Source organism: Zonotrichia leucophrys, chromosome 3 (genome assembly GCF_028769735.1).
Source record: "Zonotrichia leucophrys gambelii isolate GWCS_2022_RI chromosome 3, RI_Zleu_2.0, whole genome shotgun sequence".
Classification (NCBI taxonomy): Eukaryota; Metazoa; Chordata; class Aves; order Passeriformes; family Passerellidae; genus Zonotrichia; species Zonotrichia leucophrys.
Window position 1 is genome coordinate 88,429,211 of NC_088172.1, and position 27,523 is coordinate 88,456,733.

The following is a 27,523-nucleotide window of genomic DNA, read 5'->3' on the forward strand; positions in this document are numbered from 1 at the left end:
ATGGCTGCAGCCTCGCTGCCGGAGCCCCGGCTGCTGCTCGCCCTGCTGCTGCTGCTGCTGCTGCCGCCGCCGCCTCCGAGCCCGCGCTGCGCCGCCGCCGCCGCCGCGCCCGACCTGGGCCGCCGCTTCGCCGAGCGCAAGCGCTGCGCCGACCAAGAGTGCAGCAGTGAGTGGGGGCGGCGGGCACGGCCCCGGCGAGGGAGTTGTGGGCGAAGATGCCTCCCAGAGGCTCTTCCCTAAACTCGTTCCTTCCGCCGGCTCTGGCACGGAAACTGGGGAGAATCGAAAAAACGGGAACGCGACGCCCACGCGCGCCGTCCCTCTCTACTCGGCCAAGTTTTCAGATCCTCGCTGCTCCCTGTGTGATTCCCCCCTCCCCCGCCGCAGAGCCCTCTCACGATAAATCCGCTCTCTGGGTGTTCTCTGGCATAATTTCAGGACCGGTTCGCTGGGACACAGATGTCGTCTTTCTGATTTAACATTAATGATAAGCTTCATAGCTCACCCCTGAAGTGTAGTTCTCCCGCGCTTTGTCAAACCCTTGTCTTGACTAGAGTGCTTGCTTTACTTTTTTAGCTATAACTTGCCTTTTTTTTCTTTTTTAGTTATAACTTGGCTTGTTTGTTTGTGTTAGTTACAGCTAAAAATTTCTTAGTTATACTTTCAATTTAGTTATAGTTTTATTAATTTATTAATTTCTTAGTAATACTTTCAATTTACTTTCTTATCTCTTGACCCAGTCTGGAAAATAGCGAAGTGGTGCATTCGAGGTCTTGTTTACTGCCAATTAGCAAAGACATTTTTCATATAAATTATTTTTAAAGTCATACTCTTCTCTTTGTTTTCTTTGGACAGTGTTAATGTGCCGAGGGAAGGCCGTGCGGGATTTTAAAGGTCCGGATTGTCGTTTTGTAAATTTTAAGAAAGGAGAAGCAGTTTATGTATATTATAAACTAATAGGAGAATCCACTGAGCTTTGGGCTGGAAGCGTAAGTACTGTAGAGCATTTCTTCTGTTTTCTCTTCTTGGTAATCGGTTTTCATTCGTTTTGCCTCGTAAGAGAATGCTTGGAGTTTTGAACATGGCTAAATAACACAGAGAATGCAGGTTTGTCACGAGGCCGGTGGGAAATAGGATGAGGTTTGATCAAACCTGAGCGCTATGAAAAATGGGCAACTCTAATGTCTCTAAAAACTGTTAGAAAACTGCCTTTGTGTTGAAAACCTCCTATTGCAGCACTGTCGGTGGTGGTGGCTACAGGGCCACCTGGAAGCTAAGCCTCCCTTCCCATTTAGGGAGGCTTAAGCCTGTGCTTGTGTTTTCCCATGACGTGGTGTCATACTGCACTCTGTAATCCTGCTAAAGATCACTGCATGTGCATGGTTTAATTGTGCTTCTCATCCTAATATTCATCTGCCTTCTTCCCCTTTTTATCTAAGCTGCATGCAGAGTTGGAGAAAAAATGAGTAGTAAAACTAGAAAGGATTAGGGTAAATTTGATTTCTAAAAGGTCTGTCTCTCTCAGCTCTGCTGTACCTTGCAGAGTAGTGGCCTTGTCTGAGTCATCGTCCTTGGACAATCTGAGAGGCTTCTGCTAATGGGGAAGGAACATCACCATACTTGCAGTTACTTCATAGGAAGCTCCTCTCGACTTTCATAAGCACCTTATTTGCCTGGCAGAGGCAGAACTGAGATACCATGGAGGAAGAGCAGTTTCTCTGGGCTTCCCTTGAAAGTGTTAGCAATCCAGAAGTTGCTTAGACCTAGTCCCTGTTGCTTCCTCCCCATGTTTCCCCTACATCCTTTTTAGTGTCTAAATTGTTTATTTCAACCTCTTTTCTTAGTCTAGTTTTCTATAAAGGATAAACAATTTTGACAGTGGTCTCAGGTGCTTGAAACCACACCTGGGTGTTGACTGTGGGGCCAGTGGTTTAGTGAAAATCGGGATGTATCTGTAACCACTTCAGGCTGGGCTTGGACAGCCAAGCTCTCAGTAGGAGCTGAATCCAATTAAAACGATACAGAAGTGAACAGAAAAAAACTGCAGCACGTGGTTAAAGAAGAGTTAATAATTCTATCATGCTGGTAATTCCCTTCTGACATGTACTGTACCATAAATAATCTGGGTAATTAGTTGGTACAGGTTTCCAGGGCTGCCAGTTCTTGAGATGCAGAGTAGCAGCATGGGGCCAATTTTGCATCCTCTAACAAGACATAATGTAGGCTGCAAGATCAGACAGCAGGTTAAGGTAATTGCTGAGTTAATATTCAGTTTAATTATTCACTGATGCAACAGTTAGGTGTGTCTCCAAGTTAAAAGGATGTTTGCTTTGAGTTTAAAGTAAAAGCTGCAGTTGGCAGGTTGGAAAGAATTGCCAAGCTCCATTTTATTTGTTGTCATTTTTCAACTGTGTTACATGATTTTCCATGCTCTTTTTAGGGCAGTGCTGCCAGACTGATTCCTTTTGGTTGGTAGCTATAACCTTTATTTCTTTTATCCCTCTTGGATTGACTGCTGCTGCATTAATCATAAATCTGCAACAACCAGCGTGGAAGCACTGCAGCGGGGTCAGAGGTGCCTGCCTTTCCATTTTGAGTAGGGCATTGGCACAGCTGCCCCTGACTCACATACAGCACTGGGGTCTCTCCTGTACCGTGACTTTCTGTGTCAGATTTGGCTGGGCAGCCTGATTTCCTGTGTCAGATTTGGCTGGGCAGCCTGATTTCTCATGCCAGGTTTGGCTGGGCAGCTTGATTTATGCAGGCCAGCCATGCCTGCTGTGTGAAGTCTTGGAGCCAGGGGCAAGCTGCTGCTCGCTAATTAAAACCAGGCTACCCAGTGAGGTCTGCCATCAAAAGAATTCCAGTGGCATGGAAGGCATACTTCCTTCTGCCATGGCCCTTTTGGGATCTCATTGCGTGACTTCATGTGGGCTTTGTGTGCATTATTTGATCCCATCCATATACCATGCTGCCTTTTTCCATTCCCCAAAGTTTTTTTGTGAGAGGATTTATTAGGGCAGAATGGAAGCTATGAAATCAAGGGCTTACTGGAGTTCTTATTGTCAGTTGTGAGCAGAGGTCAGGGGAATATGTGTATGAGAAGCTTCAACTAATGCAACCTGGGGCTTATTTTAAACAAGTTGTAAATACAGATTCTAATTCCAAAATCAATGTGAAGGAGCCATGAGAAATACAATAGTATTTCTGACCTGAAGGGAGATGATCTGATAAGAAAAGGAGCCTTTCACCAAGGCTGAAAAATCTATAGCATTTGGGACTAGGCTTTATTTGCCTTTGCTTTTCTAATTCACTCCGCCCTTTTCGAGCCATTGCTGATTTTTTTTTTTCCTTGTGCCTGCAAACACATTGTATTTTGACAAAATAGTTCCTTTATTTTGTGATGCCAGTCATGAATACTAAATTGCTTACAGAGCACACACTATGTTCACTGGATATTTTACATGTGACAAAATTCTGGAACTCAGCTGTAATGTGTATACTGTGCATTATATGGCCTGTAGTTTTTAGCAGAGCTCTCTAAACCTCAATAGTAAAGCAAAGCCAAGTGCTTGGAAAATACTCTATGACCATTATTTAATAGTCATTTTATGTTATGAATTTCATTAATACATCAGTTGCAGGAAAGTGCTTGATTTTTTTCTCCCAAAGCCAAAAGATAGAGCATATCTGGTGCTCTTGTCCTCTCCACAGTGTTCTGCTGTAAATCAGTCTCCTCTTCAGTATCAATGTTGTGTTGCTTACACCATCAAGTTGTTGTATAGACTCCTGTGCATTTTTCCTGTGTTCTGCCCTCACTTTAGCAGGATCCAAAACTCCAGAAGTACTTCAGATCATTCAAAGAAAAACCTGCTGCTTTTTCACAAAACATTTTGTCAAAGACACTTTAAGGTTGTTATTTTGTCTTATGGCAAGGGGATGAACTTAATACTTTTGATTCAAGGTTGAAAAAAAACCATTTCTGGCCTCATATTACAAGAAATGGACTTAACTGCAGATTGTGGCTTCTTTGTGTTGTTTTTTTGTTTTGTTTTTGTTTGCTTGTTTTCAAACCTTGTATATAGGTTAGTAGAAAAGAAGACAGGATGGATAAAATTAAGTAAACCAGAAAGACAATATTTCTGGAGAACTCAGAGGGTCAGGGCAATACTGTGTTTTCTTAACACTGCCAATGCTCAGCAGGTGCAAACCAGTTCTTCTTTGCCCTGTGTTCTGAAGTTTTAGTTACCTGTGCTTTAGGGATGTGGGCTTTAAAATTAAAAAGACTTGAACATCATCTTCCCCAGCTGTCTGTTTTCTGATAGATGATGTGAGAGTGTGGTTTCTTGGCCAGTGAATCTGCAGCAGCTGCCTGTGACATGTGGGCACCAGGGGAGGCAGATGTTGTACACACAGCCATGCCACGTGTTTTGTCCATGCACAACTTTTTAGCTGGGAAGAGAGTGGTTATTTCTCCCTTATACACTTGGCATTGATAATCCCTTTCCTCTGTCATGTCTGTAGAGAATGAATGTTTGTTTTATTTGCACAATGAGGCATTTTTTTCCCTTATAAGAGAGGACTTGTAAGGAGAGAAGCAGATGAAATTTTGGGCAGGCAGATCCCATATGGCTTGTAAACCACAGAAGTGGCAAACTGGGTCACTACAGAGGACATGAATGGTCAGCAGCTTGGATTGCAATAAAGGAGTTTCAAATTGTGATCCCTGATTATAATGGTTGTTACAGAGATTAGTCTGTAAGGAGGCTTTGAAGCTCTAACTTTTGTTCTCAGTAAGACAATTAAAAACTAGAGTTGAAGTTTAGAGAGAAAAATAAGCCAATTTACAATTAAACTCTAGTGTACTACACAAAGACAAGCTTTTGATGTGACTTGTCTAAATTAATTTCCCATTCCCATTGGTAATTCCCAATAGTAAACATAATTCCCAATAATAATCATGCATACATGATCTGTTTTCAGTAAGAGAGCAATATATATTTACAAAAGGTGGAGAGGGAACAGTGTGGGGTTTCTTAATAAGTATGTAACTAACTTCAGAGATATCAACTATGCAAGGTAAGATCTGAATGAGAAGTACATATTATTTACTAGATACTAATTTCTTTTTTTTTTTCTTTTTTTTTAATACCACTTTTTTTTCCTAGATATTTTGGTTGTCTAGGAACTTTGTACCTTTCTAGGTATTTCCACCAGACTCTAATTACCTCAATTATCTAATCAGGGTAGTGATTGCATGCTATTAATATTGGCTTCTTGACAGCCATTCTCAGAACTCTTAAGTGTGAACATTACTCTGTGTAGATCATATCTGGTGAGTGATAAAAGAGATTCTTGTCTTCCACTGTTTGCCTTGCCTTAGCACATTGAAAATCACCATTCCGTGACTGATTTTTTTGCTTGTGTCAGACACTGAAGAGAAACAATTCTTTCATAGAGGAGGGGGGGTATATTTTCCGCACAGGTTTTTAAATGATTATTTCTGCATTTTAAAATGATGCAATTTTGCATTTCCCTACAATCTGCTTTAAGAATTTTTTTCCATAAGTTACAAGGTGAGCGTATTTTGGGCTATAATATTGTGCGTGGATGTAAATCTTATTAGTCAAAGATCCTCTTCTGCTTGCTACTTGAGAAAATCCTTGAGGTGTGTTTGGTGCTTCTGGTGCCTGCACAATACCAGTTAAAGCAATTGAGTCAGAAGGCCTGGGATTTATTCCCAACTCTCCTAATAATTTGTTATAAGTCAGGCTTTAAAACATGAACAGTGAAACTTAAACCAGCTTCACAAGGCTGTTGTGAAATGTAAAACCTCAGTGAAAAGTCTGGCATAAACAAAGCATCACTGGTCTTCTTTTATTCACTGTGTTAAACTTCATTTAGAATACTTGAGAGTCAGTTCAACATATTTGCTAATGGTGCCTGCAATTTTTTACATAGTCATGTCATTTCTAAACCTTCTTTACTGTTTTTCATTCGTGTTTGTTCTTTTGCAGGTTGGAAGTGATTTTGGATATTTTCCAAAGGATTTACTTGAAATAAATCATAACTATTCCAATGAGGAGCTAGAATTACCAACAGATGTAAGTCTTACTTGTTCTGGTTTTTTTCTTCAATTGGGGGTTTTACTGTTTCTTACCTCGGCATTCAGTAAAATTCCCAAGAAAGAAATTTGGAATACTAGTGATTCTTAGTAACTTTTTGTTAGTAAGCAGCTACATACTTGCAGAGGTGCACATGTCTGTATGGGGGGTAGAATCTTTGTGCAGCTCTGTATGTGGATGGGTGTGAAAGCATCAGTCCAAAATGTGGGTGTTAACCTTTCTTTTCTCAAATGTTATGGTTTTCTTCTAAAGAAATCTGTTTGGATTGAACTCTACGCATCCTGATAGCTGGCTAGTGCATAGGCCTTCTGGTGTGTAATCAAAATGGCTTCTTTTCCCAAACTTTCCAAGTTTAAAGTACTGTCAGAAGCAAACAAAACTGGGTACACTCAGCCCTTTGATTCTGGAATTGGTCCTGCAACCTTTTCACACGTGACCGGCTTTCATGCACTAATAGCAGCAACTCCAGAGTTGTGTCAGTAAAGCCTTTTTGAGGCCGTAGCTTTAGGTGTGCTTGCAGCACAGAAAGCCGAGTGAATCCTGCATCCAAGGTAGCATGGCAAGGGAGGGTATTCTGCCTCTCTGCTCTGCTCTGGTAAGACCCCACCTGCAGTGTTGCATCCAGCTCTGGGGTCCCCAGCACAGGAAGGACATCAGCCTCTTGGAATGAGTCCAGAGGAGGCCACCAAGGTGATTTGAAGGATGGAGCACCTTTGCTATGAGGAAAGGCTGAGAGATGTGGGATTGTTTAGCCTGGAAAAGAGAAGGCTCCAGAGAGACCTAATTGCAGTCTTCCAGTACTTGAAGGGAGCCTACAAAAAAGATGGAGAGGGACTTCTTACAAGAGCATGTAGTGACAGGACTACAAGGGGGAATGGCTTCAAACTTCAAGAGAGCAGGTTTGGATTAGATATTAGGAAGAAATTCTTTAGAGGTACTGAAAGAAGTTGCCCAGAGAAGTTGTGGATGCCCCATCCCTGGAAGTGTTCATGGGCAGGATGGATGGAGCTCTGAGCTACCTGGTCTAGTGGAAGTTGTCCCTGCCCATGGCAGGGAGTTGGACCTTGATGACCTTTTAACCCTTTTCAACCCAAGGCCATTCTATGGTTCTATGAAATTGTGTCTCACACTGCTTCTATTTATTTTTCAGAAACTGCATGACAGACAGGGAGTTCCTGCTTGGAGGACTTGGTCCTTTAAGGGGACACCTGTTAACAGAGGTTGTGACACACGAGCTTAGCTACATTTGTGTTCTTCTGTTCACTGGCATTCAGCAATAGGCTTGTTCTTCATTCAGTACATATCATGATGAGTGTAGTGTAAAACTGCCACCTCCATTGCTGCCTTACACTTTGTTCCTGCAAAACGTCTTTATTTAGGTTTTTTTATGAGTCCTTGGGCAAAACCTCCACTGATTTCAAATAGAGCTTTGGTTAAGGAGTCAAGGGGTTAATTCTATGTGATTAATGTAATTTACTTTGCTGCTGCATCTCTCTTTAAGTAGGTAAATGTTTTTGGTCTCATTACTGCTATAAAGGAAATAATATTTTTTGACTGCATGTCGTTTTTCATTTCAGGAAACAGACTTTGTTTGCTTTGATGGAGGAAGGGATGACTTTGATAATTATAATGTGGATGAACTTCTGAAGTCATTGCAAGATACAATAGCAAATGAAGGGGAAACTGAATCGAGTGATCCAGGGACAAAACCAGCTGAAGGAATTGAGAAGGATAAGGAGGCAGAACAGACTGATAGAGGAAAGTCCCTTGGTGCTTTGGAGACAGACAATCTTGAGCAAAGTGATGAAGAGGAAAACCTTGTCTTGACAGACAAAGTTGACAATTCTCATACAGAAGGAACTGAAAATACTGGGGAAGACTCCAGTGTCAGTAGTCACAAAGAAAACTCTCAGGGAGATCAAATTGCACATGAGCACTTGAAAGGAATGCTACATGGAAAATTAAAAGGGCTAGAAAGTGAAAATACCAAAAACACTAGTATTCCTCAGGGTGAAACCAGCCAACTTGACCAAGAGAAAGAAGTCAATGCCTATACACTTTTAAACAGAGAACTCTCTGTGAACTTAAAAACAAAATTTGGCTCAACTGCTGATGCTATTGTATCAGATGATGAAGTGACTCGCCTTGTAACGTCACTGGAAGATGATTTAAATGAAGATTTGAGCATTAATCCTCACAATGAAGAGGAGGAGCCAGAGTTTGCAGATCAGTCTGCAGAAATCCCTTTGCTGTCTTTTATGGCAAAGGATGAAATTACATCCCCTGTGGATTTAGAAGATGATGGAAACAATGACGTGGAGTCACAATATCACAAACCCGATGAAGATGCAAAGGGTGCTACAAAGCTAAATAACCAAAGAGACAATGGGGAGGAATGTGATTCAGATGCATTAATTCTTAAGGATGCCTTCAGCAGTAGCAGGAACTCGGGTGGCAGTGTAAGTGTAGACAGGTCTGAATCTAAACAAACAGAAGAGAAACAGGAGGAGGTTGTGCTAATTAGTAAAAGAGAAGCACCAGCAACAACTCAGCCTGAGGATCTCTCCAAACAATTCCTTGGAAAGGAGCCTGTGGGTACAGGTGATCTGGATTCAAAAGAAAAGGCCAACAAAACTGAACAGTTGGAAGAGCAGCTCCCTGATGAAACAGAGTCACATTCTGCAGCACTGAAAGGTATAGCTGTGCCTGATCCTCACGCTTTGCCTAGTCCAGGCAGTGCTCCGGAGTCCGAATCATTTCTTAAAAACAAGGAAGATGATTCAGAACCATTTGATGATGATATCAATAAAAGTCCTGAAAGAGTTCCACTTGCTTCAATAGAGAAAAGTGAGAAACAGTTTGAGGACAATACCTCGGAGGAGTCCTTGGAAAGTGATTTAAAGTACAAAAGACCATGGGAGAAAACAATGGAGAAGGGGGAAGCTGAGAACAAGCCTCCAGTTGATGTTTCAGCCAAACCAGTGGAGGAAGTAAAAAATGCATCTCAAGATGACCTAGTGGATATTGACCTCTTGAGACAGAAAGTGGAGCATGAAATGCCTGTTGTGGAAAAACAACTTCTCAAACATGAAGAAGATTTAAAACAATTAGGGAAAATTGATCATGAAAATAAAAATCCTGCCTCTTCTAACAAAGAACTGGAAATAAAGAGAAAGCTGAAAGAAACCCCTGCAGAGGAAGAAGACCCAAGCTATAGTGGAGCTGTTGAGCAACCTAGGCCATGGGAAAATGAGACTGAGTATTCAGAGGCAGATGTGAATGAAACAAGAAATCCTGGCAAGATGCCAGTGTTTAAAGAAAGCACTGAGAAAAATTCCCCTGAAGAAAAATCAAAAAGCGCCACGCAGAACACTAGTACAGATAATCTTACTCGTCAAGGAACTGCTCATCCTGAGGGCGCAGGATCAGACAGAAATCTTGGCAAAGATTTGGCTAAAGAAACAACACAAAGAGCAGAATTGCAATCTGAAGAGCCACATGCTGAAGATGACCCTGACCTGAAAAAAGTGGATGATGAGCTGCTAGAAGATGAGAATGCAGCAAGTGCAAAATTGTCACAAGCAAGAGCTGCAAATGCCCAGGGTAATACACTAGGTGGTGAAAATACAGATCCTGAATTAGAAGGACTCAGTGAAGCTGTTTCAGGAACTCCAAATCCTACTTACAGAACAGGAGAGGAAACAAACTCATTCCCTATGGAGGATAAAACAATCAGCATGCAAAATGCAAGCGTGATTTGGAACAAAGAAATTGACATATCAGTAAGAAAAGATGCTAAATTGGATGAGATGCAACATGTCATGGAAGCTGACGAGGAGTCTTCTGAACCTGAGGAACCGTCAGCTGTGGATGAACATAATTTCCCATCTCCTCACACAGAAGAGAGCAGTGACCTTGACCAAAGGACAGATCGTCTCCCAGAGGGCATTTTACAGAAAGACTCAAAGGAGGGGCAAAATTTAGGGCAAACAAGAAATAACCACCAGCAATCTGCATCTGTCCCCAGCCCTACAGATAGCTCAGAAGCCACCAGTGACATGGTAACAGACTTCAGTGAGTCTGTGAAGCGGCTCTCAATAATGAGAGAGTTCCTGGATGAAAAGCGCGTGATGCGCCTACAGAAGTACCTTGGGCTCCAGCACGTAGTAAGGGTTGAAGCCATGTTCCACGACATGAAAGTGGAGATGGAGCTTGCTCGGAAGTCGAGCCACAATAATGAAGATATTGAGAAAGCTCTGGATGAGATACTGGAGTTTTCAGAATCGAGCATTATGGATGTTGTAGGAAAAGTTCTGGATTCCAGGGTAGCAGAAAATAAGGAGGAGGTGGTGAAGGAGATGGATTTGTATGATGAGGAGAGTGCACTGATGGATGATATTCAAGAGTTAATATATTCATTAAGAAGTAGATATTCATCTGCTGGTGAGAGTGTCCCACTTGCTTCTCCTCCAGAACAGGAAGATGACCAGCTGCACATTCAAGGTAGGATGTTAAACCAGTTAATAAATAGATGAAATAGAAGTAAAACCCTGTCTCAAGCAACACTAACACAGAGAAACTTTAGGAAGAGGGTGAGCGTGTAGAATCTAAAGAGGTCTTGTTCAATAACCTGGGATTTTGCTTATTTTTAATGCATATTTTTAGGATTGTGATGAGAGTGGCTCAGGGACAAATCCTAAGGGAAGATATTGAGTTCAGCCCACCTGTTCTTATGGACTGAGTTCTGTGTAAGATAATTGAGATCCATGCATGGATATGGTTGTAAGGAGCCACTCAAGACAAGTCTGTATCTCCTTAAGAAACAGGGATTCACATATACTAATCTGCAGAATTTTGTGGAGGGCTTTTTTTTCCTCTGCATCACCTGATTATGAGAGATCTGGTGATTAATGCAGGTACTAAATGCAGGTACCTAAAGTCTCATATGTCCTTATAATCATATTTTTGCCCACATTCATAAAAGAGTGCGTAAGTAGCAATAACAAACAAACATCTTTTGATTGGGCAAGAACCAGAGGTAGAGTCTTTTGCAAACTTACTAGGTTTTCTGTTAGTGTGCAAGATATTAAGATACACTTTTAGTCAGGCTCCTCTTACAGTAGTACATGTTAAGTATGTGATTTTTGATAAGGTCACAAATGATGCAAATATTTCACCTTGCAGTGTTTCACTGCAAGATCAGTGGTTGATATCTTGCATGAATTTCATACAGACATTTAATTAGATGTTACTGAAAGTTGACTGAGAATATACTGGAAGCAATACACAAGCTTGGCACTTTTAAAAGTGTTCAAGAAACATGCAGCATTTCACTGAAGGTAGGTGTGAGTAAGTAATACACATTAGCTCAGTGCTTAATTCTTATCTCCTTGTCTGTCACAGATGGTGCAAAAGAGGCTGAATATGATAGTGTTTCCACCAGAAACCCGAATACCATTGTTGAGGGCAATCAGGAATTTCTGCAGCTCATTGAGGATAAGAGGCCAGAGCAGCCTACTGTGGAGGAGGAGGAGAGGGCTGTCAGTGTTTCACCTGAGCATGAAGAGGCCAGCTTCTCAGATAATAGAGAAGCTGAAGAAGGGTATGATAGTGAAAGAGGATCACTCCTGGAAGATACTTCCTTTGGGTCAGTTGATTCAGGAGAGAATGCCAGCGAACACATTGCTGAAGGTAACCATTTGGGATTGGCTTATTTTATTCTTTTGCTCTTGAAGACATGCATGGTTTAAAGGATTTTTAGGCAAATAGCAGGAGTTTTCATTGATACTTTTATGTGGCTGTAATCCTCATGGCTTTCCCTGATTGGCGACAGTCCCTCTAGTGGCAGTACTATATTGCTGTACAATATTATGTACAATTGCTGTACAGATTTAGCACAGTAGTTTTTATACTATGATTTGCAATGTAGGAAAAAGGAAAGTGCTCTTGTGAGTGTCAGAGTTAGAGCTCTTTGGACTGTGTCTCAGGATGACTGTCTTGTGGACTGTGTCTCAGGATGGTAGTGGAGAAAGAGCAGAAATCCCTGGAAGCGCACCATCAGCCCAGGTTTCATCCTCTTTTGCAGGGATTGACAGCCTAAAGGTCACTTTCTGTAGACAGGACAGCCCACAGAATAGTGTGCCCTCTTTTTTAGCCCGTGTCCCCAGGCCACATTACTTTCCAGGAAAGGTGGTGTGTAGCTTCCCCCTCAGGCAGCTCAATAATTTCTCTCTGTGTTAGAGTAGGAGAAATGTTTGGCTCCCTCTGGCTGAGGCCTTATCCCTCTGGAGCTAGAGTGCTGTCTCATCATTATGCCAAGGAGGGATCCTGTTACTATCTTCTTGCCTGGTTCTGTTTTGGTATGAAACAAACTGACTGTATTCTCAGTGCTACTCTCAGTTTGCTGTTCTGCCTTCACTTCTGATTATGCTTAATAATTCTCTCTCCACTGAGCATTTAGGAAAAATCCAGGCACATCTTCTTTAGCTTTTGTACATTGCTGAGGTGCTGTACCATCTCCAGGGCCAAGTGCTTTTGAGCAGCTTCTAAGATCTGAAGGAAGCTCTAGGTTGAATGCCAAGAAAATTAAGAAATTTTAAATGGCTAGTGGATAACCTACTGGTTAAATATTCAGATGTCCAGCTGTATTTTAGACCATTTTCCATTTTTTCCTCAAATGTGGTTAAATGCTGCTTGGCAGGAATTCTTAGGAGGGCTGGTAGAAGTGTTGAGAAGTAACAAGGTGGATGATGGTAGAATGGCTGGTCACAGCTGCTTTTCCATGGTGTGGCAACAGGCTGGGCAGGTGGCTGTGGAATCTGCTGGCCCAGACGTGTGGCAGAAGAAGGAGCAAGAGGAGAGGGCAGTATTCAGGCCAGGGCAAAGCTGGAGATGGTTTAAAGCTTTTGCCATACTTACAGAGTACTGACAGAGTCCAGGAGAGTTTGACGTGGTGTCATTCTTGGGGATGTCCTGTGCAGGGCCAGGAGTTGGACTTGACAGTCCTTTGTGGGTCCCTTCCAACTTAGAATATTCTATGGTTCTGTGAACACTGCTGGGAACTGATCGGAAGAATTCGCGTTAGGAATTTAAGAGTGTGTGCTGCTCTGATTCACGGCTGGAGGAGCTGGGTGTTGTGCTCTGCCTGAGGCAGGCTCGGCACCGTGTCACCGCACAGCCCTGTCCTGTCCTGCGGCACCCCTCCTAACGCCGCCTGTGGAATATCAGCGCACTTCCCAAGGGCTCGCTGCCTCTTTCCCCAGTGCTCCGGCGCACCGGGGGCCGTCCTCCAGCGTGGTGGCCGCGGCGGCTCCCGTGTGGCCCCGTGCGGTGACGCCGCTCCCCTCTCGCCCTGCAGGTGCCGATGCGTGCGCCGCCTGGCGGGGGGCCCTGGGCGAGGCGCGGCAGCTGCTGCGGCGGGTGAGTGGCGGCGGCGCGCGCCGTGTGACGCGGGCGAGGGCGGGGAGGCTGCGAGGGGCGGTGCGCGGCGGGTGGGGCCTGAGGGAGGGAGGAAGGGCTGACGTGTGCCTGGCGCTCCTGGGCCGCCATGGATCCCGCGGGCGGCAGCGGGTGGCCGGTGGAGGAGCCCTCGGGGCGGCGGAGGCTGTTCCAGGTGAGGGCAGGGAAACGGTGGCGGGCGCGGCGGAGGTGTTTCGGTGGCCCGACCCGGGCGGTGACACACATCCCCCGAGCGAGGCGGGTCCCTGAGGCGGTCACCCCGGCGTACCCCACCGTGAGGGCGGCTGGCGTTCCGCGTCCCCAGCCCGTAATGTGGGGGAATCCCGCGGGAGCGGAGGCGGCCGCTGGCGTCAGGGATCGCTGCCGGCCTCCCCGGATGGCGGGGAGAGCTCGCTCCCCGGCCGGACTCTGCAGGGGCAGGTGTGCGTTCTCCTGTCTGTTCCCCCCTCTGCCGGCTGTGGAAAAGGTAGGGAAAGAGAGGGTAAGTAGGAAGAAAGGAAGGGAGAAGGCAGCGGCTTCCGTGTGGCTCGCACAGTTTGTTCCCTGAGCGCCATGCCATGTCACTGTGAGCCCCTTAACCTGTAGCAAGCATTCGCACCTTCCCCAGGTGCTCTCTGACCTCCAGATAGAGGAGGAGACTCACGGCATATGACCCTCTGACAGGGGCAGCAGCTGGGAGATCTGAGCCATTTGCACTGCATTGGTACAGACGTCCAGATGTAAAACTGTTTGGGTTTGTTTTCTATAGTTTTCCGTCCATATAGCTTTATTTGGAAACAGGTCAAATAACTACCAGTGTTATCTAACGCAAATTGTGCACATCAGTGTGTACTTATTTTGGTGTGGCGTTTTTTTGCCAGCAGACTGTCACTACCAGGTGTCCTGGTACTCGAGAGTTTTGCACTGAAATATGAGCACTAGGCTGCTCTGTGGTTTTCTTAATTTTCAGTTTGCAGAGAAATTGCAAGAAACTTCCAGATAGTTCTCTGGTTTTATGAGGGGAATAAAAGCACCTGTCAGACTGCTTGTTTTACCCCCCTATTTAATGAAAACACACTCATAGCTGTCACTGCTGTTGATTTGCAGTTGGTCGCCACGCTGCCTGAGGAAATGCGTCCTGGGCCTGATTTCCATGGACTTCCATGGGAGCCCGTTATTATGACTGCCATAGTGGGAATTGTCACACTTGCTATATTTTTCTGGAGAACCTGCCTGTCAGTGAGTATACTTCATGCTTGCAAGCCCACTGATGTTTCACCAGCTGAATGGTCCTTTGTATCATTAAACTGTTTCAGCATTACTGAAGTCAAAGCAATATATAGTCTTTTGTGTTTTACTTTTTCTGTTTAGAGCATTGATGGGAGCTAAATGCTGGGCTAAATAGCTTAAGTAAGTTGTAGTACTAAGAAGCATTCTCTATAAGCTGGTAATTGAAGATTATTTACTGAGGGGTAATTTCGAAAGCAACATAGAGGAGTACGATGTAAATAAAGAATGCTGTGGAGAGGATCAGCATATCTTTGAAATGAGAAGCCTTCCATGTGCATAAACATGTTGTTGGCTATATCCAAAACAAATAGTTAATCCTCCACACTTCATGTTGTCCAGCTGCTTGCAAGTAGTGCATTTAGAAACCTAAAAACATTATATTAATTCTCATTGGAGAGCCTCTTCCATTTGTCCTCATTCCTACATGGATAATTTTCTGTGCAACAATAAGTCTATCACCAATTCTCAACTATAGCAGTGCTTTTCCTTGGGAGCTGAGAGATGAGAATCAAATAGGCAAATTTATTTTACAGCTGTACAATTTAGTTATTATATGCCCTAGAAATCTGTGGAATGCTTCATATTTGCCTGACAAAAATAAACTAAAACTGCATCTTTTCCGTAACAATACTGATAGTTTTTTTCCCTTGCTTCGTTTTGGTATTGAGTACACTGGGTCAGTTTCAAATGCAAAAACCAGTGTTAATAGAACAGCAGACAAAGGCTTCTGAAAGTCATCTCTTATGGGAATTAATTTCGAAACAAGCACCTGTCCCGTGCTTTAGAGGGTACACGACTGAGATGCAAGGTTGTTTTTTTTTTTTGTGTTTGCAAGGGTTTTTTTCCTGCTTGCCAGTTTGTGGTTTGATACAAAATAGCTTAATACAAAATGGCTTCATTTTCTGTGCAAATTGTGTGTGGGCAGTTACCGGCGTCCCTTTAGTGAGTGAGTAAACAGACCTTTACTAAGGCTCTGAGCAGGGCTTTAGCCTGGGAGCTTTTATTAGAAAGCAGCTTAAGCTCGTTTGTAGTGTTACTCAACACTCATTGGCAGTGATAGATGTGTTTTCCATGTGCTGCTTTAACCTGCATGGAAGTGGTCACTTTTTTCCATAGGGAATATTAATAACATTTTTCACTCATCATTTTTATGGCTAATCTTTTTGTTTGTTCTCTTCTGTAGGTAAAGAGTAGAATATATCAAGGTAAGTTTCTTCAGTGTAGTTGATGCTTGGGCATTAGTTTTGAATATTTATACTGTTTCAGAGCACCAAGTATCCATCTTCACTCCCTTTCAAGGAGAATGCTCAGTCCAAGGTTACAGTGTAAGCTTGGCCAGTAGATGATACTTAGTTGAATCTGAGGGTTTAAATTTTGCCTTTGATAATGCTTTGATCAGGAGAAACAATGCAATTTGCACCTGTAAAATAAAGGTCAAGGAAAATCTCCACTTTGCTCAACATAAATGTGAACGACTGGTTCATGGGGCAGAATTTGTTTTGGTTTTCTGACTAGAAGTGGGTCTGCCTTTGCTTGCTGTTCACTCAGAAAGTAGGAGCTGGTTCCTTTTGTTTTTTGGATTGAGGGGAGCCTGAAACTGGCTGCTGTGCAGTTGCAAAGAGATGCTCTTAAATGTAGATCTAAATATGCAGGCATTCCTGTGGCCAGCACATCACTTTTTACATGAGCTTTGTTCTGGATTCAGGTTTATAAAATTAGGCGTACTGAATAGAAAAAAAAATTCAAAGTAGGGTAATTGCTGGAATTCATAATTGAATAAAAAATACAAATTGGAAGAGTTGTCTTCATAGAAAGTCTGTTTCTTCCTCCCTCACATTTTACTTACCAGTCATTTCTCTCTGGTTTCATTGTGGTTATACTGCAGTTTCCTTCTACACAGTTAGTGTAGAATTAATGAGCTGAAAAAGTCCCATCTTAGATCTCTGAGGTGATTTCTGTAGTGCAGGAAGAATATTGGTATTGGTGGTGCAGTAATTACTGAGCAGCCTTCCCTAAAAAATCAAGGAACATGGATTTAATTCCACCACCCAAATACTCTTCTCTTTGATGCTATATAGAAACTACTAAAGATCAGAACCAGTGATATTCTTCAAGCGTGATACAGGCCACATTGTTATTAACATCTTTATCCCAAATTAGAGGAATGCTAACAGTGACAAAAATGCTTTAAAACATAGCATAATGCTTTTAAACTCCAAACATAGCAAAAACTCCAAACAAACAAAACAGAGCCAAAACACTTTTAAACTCCTAACTTACATTTGGAGTCCCAAGGATAAAAATGTATTATGCTCTCTTAATGACAGTAGTAAATTTGGGAGGCCAAGCTAATGCAGGGATTGCTGCTTCCCTTAAACTACTGAGAGCTGTCTTGAACCTTGGCAGCCACTTGCTGTCTCTCTTTTCCCAGAGTGGGAAAGGCCTGGAATTCACTGTCCCAGGAGCCCTTGTGTGGGAGGGAAAGGAGGAGTAGCAGTTGCCATTGCACTCCGTGGGATGCAGTTGGAACAACCAGTACTCCTTGTTGAGCTGCAGAGTTTGCTGTGAAGCAAATGGTGCTTGAGGCAGTCAGATCCAGGTCAAGGTGGCTTAGGACTTGAAAAACAACAACAACAACAACTGGGTGTTTTTTAAATAACTTGCAATAAAATAATTGAAGTGTGTTAATGATTTTCATTTAATCCTAAGAGTTGGTTGGTGGCTTGTTTAGGGTGAAAAGCTAATGCATGCCTGAAGGCTGCTGCTTGGTCACAGCCCTTTTGAGGTCTAAGCAGAGCAGCTCCTTAAGACCTTCTGGTGCTGTCTCCCAGCTGTCTCTGTTCTGTTCCCAGTATATCTTTCAGACCTTTCATCCTCTTACTGTGGCTGATGAAACATTCAGCTTCAATAGAGCAGAAAGGTGGTTGTTAGGGAAGGTGTTGGATCTCCCTGAGTGTTTGAGGCTGCTCTGAGATCCTCACTGTCAACACACCTCAGGTGTGTGTAGCCAGCACCTTACTTTGCTCTGGGTTCTGGGAGCAGCCTCTGTGAAGTGGATGCAGGAACTTTGTGCTTTGTGTCAACTTTGCTGTCTTGTTTTCAGTTCTAACTTCAAGTGAAAGCTGGAGATGCAGAGAGGGCTGACTGCCAAGGAGTTAATACTCTCCCGATTTATTTTTTAGTTATTACTTGAAAACATTCCTTGAAGTGGTAGTAATGATAGCTGGGTTTTTTTCCCCAGTGTATGAAGTATAGTTACTGTAAGCTTTCTTTTTCTTCCTAGTGACTGAAAAACAACTTGCTGAAAAGATTAAAAACCTTCTGCAAGAAAAAACAGAAATCTTAGAAAAGCTGTCAGAATATGATCAAAAGGTATTGCTCTAAGTTGTCCTTTATTTCTTAATTTTCTATTATTGCTTTAATTACGCAGTCAGTGCAGCATCTTATAATATATTATGTTGGCAATTTATTATCTTATAATATATTATGTTGACAGTTTCCTCAGTTGTGTGTGGTTGTTTGTGTTTAGATAAAGGAAGTGAAGGAATCTGTGAAAGTGACCCAAGAACAAAAAGACATTCTCTCAGATGAAACTGCAGGGCTTAAGGTAAGAGAAAGTTATCTGTCTCTGAACTGAAAGCAGCAATACAAATAAAAATAGTTTGCTTTACGTTGGTCTTTTACACCTTTTTTTTTTTTTTAAGGACACTGTAAAAGAATTGGAAGAAGCAAATCAGCAGCTAGATAACAAAGTGAAAAATCTGCACACCATGCTTGAAACAGAGAGAAAAAAGAATGAGAAGAAACAGAAAAAGGTTAGAACAATTACACTTGTGTCTTATATTGTCATTAGCTTGACACGCCCTAAAAGCTGGTCATGACCTGATGGGTTAGATAGAGGTAGAGCAAACAAGGTGACCCACCTACAAAAAGTGAGATTAAATGAAATTTTAGGTTTATCCCAAAATCAAAGGATTAGTCTGTTGATTTAATTTGGTTGGGGGTTTTTTGAGTTTTGTAGGTTTGGTGGTTTTTTTTTTTATGATCTCGATGGACTTGTGTGGTTATGTGCTTTCACACACAAACAGATTCATTCAAGTCATGGGCTAGTCTAATACTTCCTAGCTGGCCAGGAAGTTGCTTGGCAATATAAGCTGAAGGCTTCGATTTGGGAAGAGACATGTTCTTGTACTCAGAGCAGCATTTAGTTCTACAGTATGTGTGAAGATCTCCGAACTGTCTCTCTTTCTTGTTGTTCAGAGATATTTTCTCTTTCTTTATTTTAAAGCCTGATTTCCTGTATCAACAAGCTCTTTGGCCTTGTTTTGGTCAAAGGTTGCTGCTAATGATAGCAGTTCCTCTCGTTGTGGACTGCACAGGTGTACAGGGAACTAACTTCCTGGCCACAGACAGGCGGAGTCAGGGGAAGAAGTTCATTTGAATTTGCTGAGTGTTTCTATTCCTTACCTTGTCGATAAGGTAGTGCTATGTTGCTGCTAGCAAATGGATGCTTGAAATGGAAGTTTGTTCATGTTTTGACTTTGCTTTTATGCTTCCAGAAGACATAGGTTAAATCATTACTCAGGCTGAGGTTTGTGCCAGGATAACACTAAATCACTGTTCATCTTTTTCTTAGCTCTCTGAAACCCAGAAGTCCTTGGAGAAGCTTCAGGAAGCTATCACTATGCATTCTGCAGAGCTTTCCGAGGTAAAGAATTATTTACACCCCCTCAAGAGTCACAAGTTTTTGTACCAGGAAAATTCTTATCTATGGAATAGAAAATGCTGGCTTGGCAGATTGCAGGTTGTTTGTGCATATGTACCTTTTTCTTTTCCATTTAACCAGGTTTTTTGTAGCTGTTGCTCCACTATAGTTTGACTTTGTCTTCTTGTTCCTTTTTGTTTTGTGTGTAGGTGCAGATAGCCCTTAATGAAGCTAAACTGAGTGAAGAAAAGGTGAAATCTGAGCTTCATCATGTGCAGGAAGAGAATGCTAGACTAAAAAAGAGCAAGGAGCAGGTAAGTTATGCCCAGGCCAGGCAACCTTGTCTTTCAAACAAAATATCTGGCTTTTATTCCTAGTTTTTTGAGTGTAGCCTCAGCAGGTCTCTGTTTTCTTAACATGGTGGAATTCCATGTTTTCTGTTGCCATGATAAAATTCAAATGCTTTGTGCCTGCTTGCACAGGCTGTTTGTGCAGCTGTGCCACATCTCTGGTGTGAAGGCTTTGCCAGTTCCCCGATGCAGTTTTTGTCAGCAAAGTCACAGAAAGTCTGTGCTGAGGTGGTTATCAAGGCATGATGGAAATATTGCCACTTTGGATCCAGGCTCAAGGAGGTAACGGTGAAGAATTGCCAGAAAGTGTGACGGTGTTCACAGGGGTCCCAGGATGAGGGAAGAGACGAGGATCTGATTCCATGTTTCAGAAGGCTTGATTTATTATTTTATGATATATATTACATTACAACTATACTAAAAGAATAGAAGAAAGGATTTCATCAGAAGACTAGCTAAGAATAGAATAGCAAAGAATGATAACAAAGGTTTGTGGCTTGGCTCTCTGTCCGAGCCATCTGGGCTGTGATTGGCCATTAATTACAAACATCCAACTTGGGCCGATCAAAGATCCACCTGTTGCATTCCACAGCAGCAGATAATCAATGTTTACATTTTGTCCCTGAGGCCTCTCAGCTTCTCAGGGGGAAAAATCCTAAGGAAAGGATTTTTCGTAAAAGATGTCCAAGACAAGAAAGTATTTCAGAAAGCAAAGATAACAGGGAGGAGTTTTAGCCCTGGAATGTCAGGACAGTTCTTTTCCAAATGATTGTAAATATCTGTTTTCTTTCTTCCTATGTGAAGTATGTGGCTTTTTAAGGAATGTGTTTTGATTACCTCTGGACTGCAATTAATTTCTTCATATTTTGAGGTGTGTGAGCAGTTTGATGTTGGGGTGTTAGCTGAGAAAATGCCAAATTTGTAAAGCTACCTAATAATAAACTGCAGAAAGATTCCCAGCATCCAGTTCTGCCAGTGGAACACCAATGAGCCTGATAATTGAAGTTTACCCTTTAGCTGTGATAAAGGGTAAACCCATGGTGATCAGTTATCACCAGAGCTGGTAGTAAAGTAGACTTTAATTGCATACACCATGCACTAAAAATACAGCAAATAATCATCTTACCTTGGTGCTTCATACAGCTGCTAAAAGAAGCTGAAGGTTGGAGTGAGAGGCATTCTGAGCTCCATGAGCAGATTCAACTGTATCAAAAATCTCAGAAGGACATAGAAGAGACACTTGCCTACAAAGAAAATGAAATTGAAGTAGGTTCTCTATAATCAGCTTGCTTTCAGTATTATGCATCACAGAATACTGTCATACTTCACAAAATGCAGGGCTATTGAACCTTTGATTTCTTTACTAGGTTTTAACCAATTGCATTATGCAGCTGAAGCAGTTGGACATGGATTCAGAGGCCAAGAAGGATGATAGAGGGCATGAGTGGAGCCCAGAGGATGATCTGGCCAATGGAGAGTTGCCAGGTACGGTTATCCCACCTGAGGATCATGTGGTGCTGTGCTCATGGCATATTAGAGAGGGAACAAGAGGGATCCATGCATATAGAGCTGCCAGCTTGAATTGTCAAAAACAAAATATCCCTCACTGAAGGGAGGAATTGGCTACAAGGTCAATAATTGCTTTTAAATTACCTTTTAGGTAATCCATGAGTGTAGTGACACATTTGTAAACACTCTGTATAAAGGTTGGTAATTAAGAGCATTCCTGAAGCTGAGAGTCTCAGTTTTGTGGTTCTGGTACATTTATTTTTGAGATAAATTTTTAATGAGCTTTCTGCTTGCCTCCAGATAAAAAACTAATTTAAGTAATCACATTTTTAAAATCTGAAAGACCAAAATAGATGTTTTCAAAGCTGAGGCAGTTTATTTGTGATGTTGCACATGTATTTGCTGCATCTCTAGTATTGAAATTCTTTTTTGGTTTTTTTTTTTTCTTTGGTCTATTTTTCTACTTAAAGTGTATGTGGGTTGGAAATTCCCACTTCTTGATTTTTGTTTTTTTTTTTTTCTTTTGACCATATGAGGATGTAGGGATTGAAGTGTAGGGAGTGTTACTTTTAACAGTTGTCCACAGACTTGTTCATGATTAAAAAACAGGGAAAACAAAGATCTTTTTGTCTTCTAGATACTGAGAGTGAGAAGATGAGGACTCAGATTAAGCAGATGATGGATGTCTCCAGGGTATGTTGCACAAGTATCTAATTATTGCAGTCACATTACTGCTACTCCCATAATCATAAATTTTCTGTTCCTGTTTTCAGGTCAAAACAATGTTATCCATAGTTGAAGAGGACAGAAATCTTCTGCAGTCCAAACTGAATGATGAAGTAACAGCAAGGCATGAGCTGGAAGGTAGGTCTAGCAAAATAACTGCTTAGGATGAAGTGCTGTTGGTGGCTTAAAAAGAAACAGAGCATGTAAGTGGCCATCATAGTTCTTACTGCAACTGCTTCTCCAACAGAGAAGATAAAAACATTGGAACACGATTCCTCTTCACTGCATACAGCCAAAACTCAACTGGAAAATGAATGCAAAACTCTTCGGCAGAAAGTGGAGATACTTGGTGAACTGTACCAGCAGAAGGAGATGGCACTCCAGAAGTAAGCCTTTCCTTACTCTGTCTGTAGTATCATGGGCACTGCCCAAATGCTGTTTGCTCAGAAGGCTCAAAGAACTTGGAAGTTGTGGTTGGAATGAGTGATGGCAACTCTTCCAATACAGCTGAAGCTGGCATCCTTTACTTTTGCCACCGTTCCAGAGATTCTAAAAAGACTGTCAGTATGCACACAACATATTGCCTTCTACTTTTAAACTTCTGGAGAGGGTGGGTGGGTGGCCAAGAAAATTCTGCGGTTGCTCTGTTACATCATCCACAAGTGTCAAGGGGAACATAGGGGCCGTTAAGATGCAGTGAGTCTAATTCTCATAATGTAGAAACTTCAGTATTTCAGCCTTGTGAGCTTCTTGCATTCTCAAAGGGCTAAATGAAGGCTGAATTGGTGATGGCAGTTGAGAGGAATGAATTGCCACTGGTAAGGATCTGCTCTGTATGTGTTCATTCCTCATTAATTTATTTACTTACTGAAATGTCTGTAACACCATCTCAGTTTCGTGGGGAAAATTTGAAAATAGGATTCAGGGACATTCTCAGCTAAATTCCGTAGAAAAACTGAAATTGTGATGGAGAAGCAGTTGAAGTTCCTATGGTTTAAGTGTGTGGGCTGGGGGAAGCACAGGGTGGGAAATGAGGCTGTAGTGAAACTGCCTGACTTTGTAACTTCCATGGATCTATGTGTAATAAACTTAGAATGGAGAGATGGAAGGTAACCCATCTTTCAGGGATAACATCATCTTGACCTCTGTGAAGAATTTCTGTTCTTTCCAAAACATACAGGAGACTGTTACACTGCCGTTAGTACTTCTTTATTAGAATGAAGAACTTCTTGCAGTCTCGCTTTTTTTTTTTTCTGAAAAACTGCTTTGACTTTTAGCCAAGGAAATGGATTATGTTGAACTGGCTATTAGCAATAATTAACTTGCTATTAGTTAAATGTTTCCAGTTTTGTGGGGTAGCTCTTGTAAGTTAGGAACACACTATAGACTTCTTAAATACTTCCGGAATAATATCAAAAATCAAAAAAGTTACGAACCATGAGGTTATAAAAAGACTCTGGAAATTGGTTGTGCAGTGAATTGGTATGGAGAATACTCAGGAAAAGCTTCCCACATGGTTAATAACTGTTGAATGTGTTTGTCACCTGGGCTCTAAATTTGCCCCTTCTCACCACACATCCATTTCTTCATTTCCCATGGTTGGTGTCAGTCCAGTGGATTTCCTTATTTGCTCCTTTGTAAATCTGAATTGCAGTCTGTGGCATTGCTAGGAGAACTGCAGGATCTGAAGGGATGAACTGTCTGCAGTTGATAGATTCTGACAGATCTTCAGAAGCTGACAAATCTTTCTAGTCAACTCTGTAATTTTAAGGTTTTATACACAAAGGGTTTGTCTGTTGGTTTCAAAATCTTGTCTCTGTGATTTCACACATTATTGTAGATTTTGATATTACTGTCATTGGCAGGATTTTGAGTTGTAATAGATGGAGAATGCTGGACTATATGGTGCATTTTTTCTCTATGCAGAAAACTAACCCAGGAAGAGTACGAGCGTCAGGAGAAGGAGCAGAAATTGTGTGCTGCAGATGAAAAAGCCGTGCTGGCCATTGAGGAAGTGAAAGTTTACAAGTAACTTGAATTTCTGAAGATTATGATTTTCTATGGATTTCAGCTACTGAGGAAAATTTATTCAAACATCTTTCCTTCCCCTCTTTTCCTTTTTGTACAGGCAAAGGATCCAAGATATGGAAGAAGAATTGCAAAAAACAGAGCGATCTTACAAAAACCAGGTAAACTTCTTGCTTGCTCATTGTTGTGCCATCTTTTTCTGCATCATTCCGGTGCTCTGTGGTGAGTTATTGGAAATACTGGTAGTTGGATAAAAACTAAATGGCTTCTTTTCTTCTCAGATTGCTGCTCATGAGAAAAAGGCACATGACAACTGGGTAAGAATGTTTGTCCTTTTCTGATGCTAACAGTTTATATTTGATGTCACATTGGTGCCATTAATGCAGTTGACAAAATTTTCCTTACCAGCTCATTGCCCGCTCTGCTGAGAGAGCTCTGGCTGAAGAGAAAAGAGAAGCAGCCAACCTGAGACAGAAGTAAGTACAGAACAGACCCACTCTATTGCTCTTTGAACATGCTGGGAGTTGCCTGGGGGGGAAGCTCAGAATGTGCAGTGCATTTTTAAGTTAATAATTTTAACTACTGTTAAACTGTTTTGATGGCTAAAATAACATTTCTTGGTGAAAACTATAACATTTTATAATGCAGTTTGTCTTGTTACATTATAATAGATACAACTCATATGTGTTGTTTGAATAGTAATAAGAGACCTTTATTTTCCAAAATCAGATTAATAGAGGTAAACCAAAAAATCGTCATGCTTCAAAGACCAGTCATTGTAAAGCCGACTCCAGGCAGACCTGACCGCCAAATCCCACCACGACGAGGTAAATGCTGCTGTTCTCCCAAAACCTTTGGTCTTGGAGTCAGTACATCATAAAAACATAGGGCTGTGCTAAATTGTAGAAAAGTAAATCAAGTGGTTTTATTTCTTTGTCACAGGGCCATTAAGCAGAGATGGCTCTTCTGGGCCATCACCTGTGAGTGGAGGAAATCCATCCCCTACACAGATGATTGATGTCCCTGCCCGGCCCCTCTCTGCTCCTCGAAGGGAAGGTGTGAGGGGTGAATTTGGTAAGCAGTGAAACTCCCCTTTTTTGACAATGGCCTCTTAGGCTACAAACCCAGGAACACTAAGGTCAGATATTGGTTCTAGGAATGTTGATATTGATAGCTGCTTTATTAATATACTGAGTGGTTGGTGGTAGGTTTTATTCATAAGAAATAGCTCAGGCTTGTGTTATTTAGGGTCTCTGGGTTCTTGTTTCCGTTAAGGTACAATGGTGGATGGCCCCCCTGCCCCACGAAGGCCTCCAGAGCTGCCTGGAAGGATGTCTGTTCCTGGTAAGTTGTGGGGTCTGCAACAAACTGCAACTTATTCATTACTCTTTCCCTTCAAAAAGGCAATTTTAAGCCCACCTTCTCTACCCTTGGCATGGTAGGACACTTACTCATGGCTCTCTTTTTAGATATTGGGCCTGCTGTGGCATCCATAATCAGCAGTGAGCCAAGAACCTCTTCCCCTTCCACAGCAATTGATGGAATGGTGAGTTGAGAACACCTCAGCCATCAGGAAACCTTTTTAATATGTGATTCACTCTATTTCCTACTGCTTCTTTAACTGTATCATGTTCTGTCTTGTCTGTATCCTGTCACTACCCTATTTATTGTTCAAAAAAACCCCAAAAGCAACCCTCTCCCAAAGAGTCTGAAGCCCCCAGTGTAACTACAGATTCACCTTCCTCCATGGAACTAGCTGCAGTGAGTATTCCAAGGCTCGACATGGTGATGCTGCTTTGATGGAGAGGAGTAATAGACCTGGTGTTCTGAACTGCTGAATAACAGCTGCTCTATGGCACTAACCAAGGGCTAGCCCCTCTGTCTCAAAGGGCTTCTCTAATGATGAGCAGTTGCTCTCTGGTTTTTATGGGATTGAGGCAATAAGATGTGTCTTAAGGTCTGTGGGCAAACTCTTTGGAGTGACTAAAACAATAATCCTATAGCTGACTTACTTGTGGTGTTCAAGCACAATTCCATATATCATTCCAAGTTCCAGGTCCTTTACCAAAGGGGTGTCCACCAAGGACACCTCAACAGGGCTTGAACTTTTCTTTAGTATATCTTCATCTTAACAAACTTGTCTTTCTAAATCACTCACTCCTGGGTAGTGCCAGCAGTGTTCTGGGAGAAGGGATGATGGTGCAGTAGCTGTCCCTGTTTTCTGCCTGGTTAATGTGGTTTGGAGTGTGTTGGGGTAATTTTCTTTCTTTCCTCTCCCTCTTGTACCTGTTTGCCTCTGGGTAAGTGGTTGGGTTGTTCAGCAGTGTCAGTGCTTGTCTGCTGCAGTAACTCACTGAAGTGTAACCTCATCTTGCCCAGGGTAATGCTGGTGCCAAAGGCCCCTCTCCTTTCCCTGGGACACCTCTGATGAGCTCCCCAGTGATGGGGCCTCCGCCACCGCCACCCATTCGCTACGGACCACCACCTCCTCCTCTGCGGGGGCACTTCGGGCCTCAGCCTCTCCCTGGGCCCCCAGGTATGGCTGCAGTGCCCTGTGCTGACACTTCACTTCCTGGAGCCTGCCTGCAGCACCCACAGTTGCTTTTCCTAAGCTCATGGCTTCCTCATGCTTCATGGGCTTTAGTTTTAGGCCCAGTAAGCTTGGATTGGGTGGGCTTTCTCAAGGCTCCTTAATGCCAAGGTATTTTTCCTTGTTTACTCTGAAATGGAAACCAGCAGCCAAAAGTCCCTAGAATAATTTATGGGCTTTGAAGTCCTGCATGCAACAGTGATCCACTCCAGAGCTGCTCCAGAAAATGACAAACTGAGGAACTAATCAGGAGCTTCTCTGTTTAGGTTAAAGCAAGATTTAACTCCATGATTTCCTTTCCTTCTAGGTTGTGGTCCTCCCTTGCCACCTCCAGCTGGAAGAGATTTCTTACCTAGTTCACGTTTGCCTCCTGGCCCACTCCCACCTCCCCCTGATCCCAGAGGCTACGCATGTGGGCACCCTCCCTTCCGCCCCCTCGGCCCTCCTGGCCCCCGGGATTATCCTCCAGGCCCTCGGCTACCCCCGCAGGCTTCCAGGGACTATGCTCCTTCTCCCAACAGAGACTTGCCTCCACCGGCACCCAGGGACTGAGGGCAGCTGGCCCCAAGGACTGTGCACATGCCCAGTGCAGAATCCATGCCTGCAGCACCCGGCCGGTCCCACAGACTCGGCTCCTGTGTGCACAACTCTAGGAAATGGCTCTTGGTTTGAAGATATTGGTCTCATTTCAGTATATCTCAGCTTTTGCAGGATTAATTTTTATCCCGTTGCTACAGATGTCTTACATGCATTTATGATCACA

General features: G+C 42.6%; 1 protein-coding gene across 2 annotated transcripts; it reads left to right on the forward strand.

Moving 5' to 3' along the window:
- Window positions 1-27,441, forward strand: MIA3 (MIA SH3 domain ER export factor 3). Of its 2 annotated transcripts, XM_064709168.1 has the most exons (29): window positions 1-166; window positions 856-989; window positions 6,018-6,104; window positions 7,703-10,628; window positions 11,529-11,816; window positions 13,483-13,544; window positions 14,670-14,801; window positions 16,036-16,057; window positions 18,136-18,224; window positions 18,382-18,459; window positions 18,557-18,667; window positions 19,489-19,560; window positions 19,767-19,871; window positions 21,051-21,173; window positions 21,275-21,392; window positions 22,054-22,109; window positions 22,190-22,280; window positions 22,390-22,528; window positions 24,069-24,170; window positions 24,271-24,331; window positions 24,452-24,487; window positions 24,579-24,646; window positions 24,900-24,997; window positions 25,113-25,244; window positions 25,446-25,514; window positions 25,640-25,716; window positions 25,860-25,931; window positions 26,550-26,706; window positions 27,068-27,441. In XM_064709168.1, exons 1-29 carry the CDS (start codon window positions 1-3, stop codon window positions 27,310-27,312), a joined length of 5,916 nt encoding a protein of 1,971 aa, XP_064565238.1. In that variant the 3' UTR covers window positions 27,313-27,441. The 2 variants fall into 2 exon arrangements, with proteins under 2 accessions (XP_064565238.1, XP_064565239.1); XM_064709169.1 differs by lacking the exon at window positions 25,860-25,931.
- The last annotated feature ends 82 nt before the right edge of the window (window positions 27,442-27,523 follow it).

What these genes read in the sequence shown, in the direction of transcription:
- MIA3 (XM_064709168.1), top strand. Translation starts at nt 1, where the DNA reads ATGGCTGCAGCCTCGCTGCCGGAGCCCCGGCTGCTGCTCGCCCTGCTG. An exon ending in AGCAAGGCATGAGCTGGAAG is followed by an intron (nt 22,281 to 22,389) that starts GTAGGTCTAGCA and finishes CTTCTCCAACAG; the next exon opens with AGAAGATAAAAACATTGGAA. An exon ending in GCCTCTCCCTGGGCCCCCAG is followed by an intron (nt 26,707 to 27,067) that starts GTATGGCTGCAG and finishes CTTTCCTTCTAG; the next exon opens with GTTGTGGTCCTCCCTTGCCA.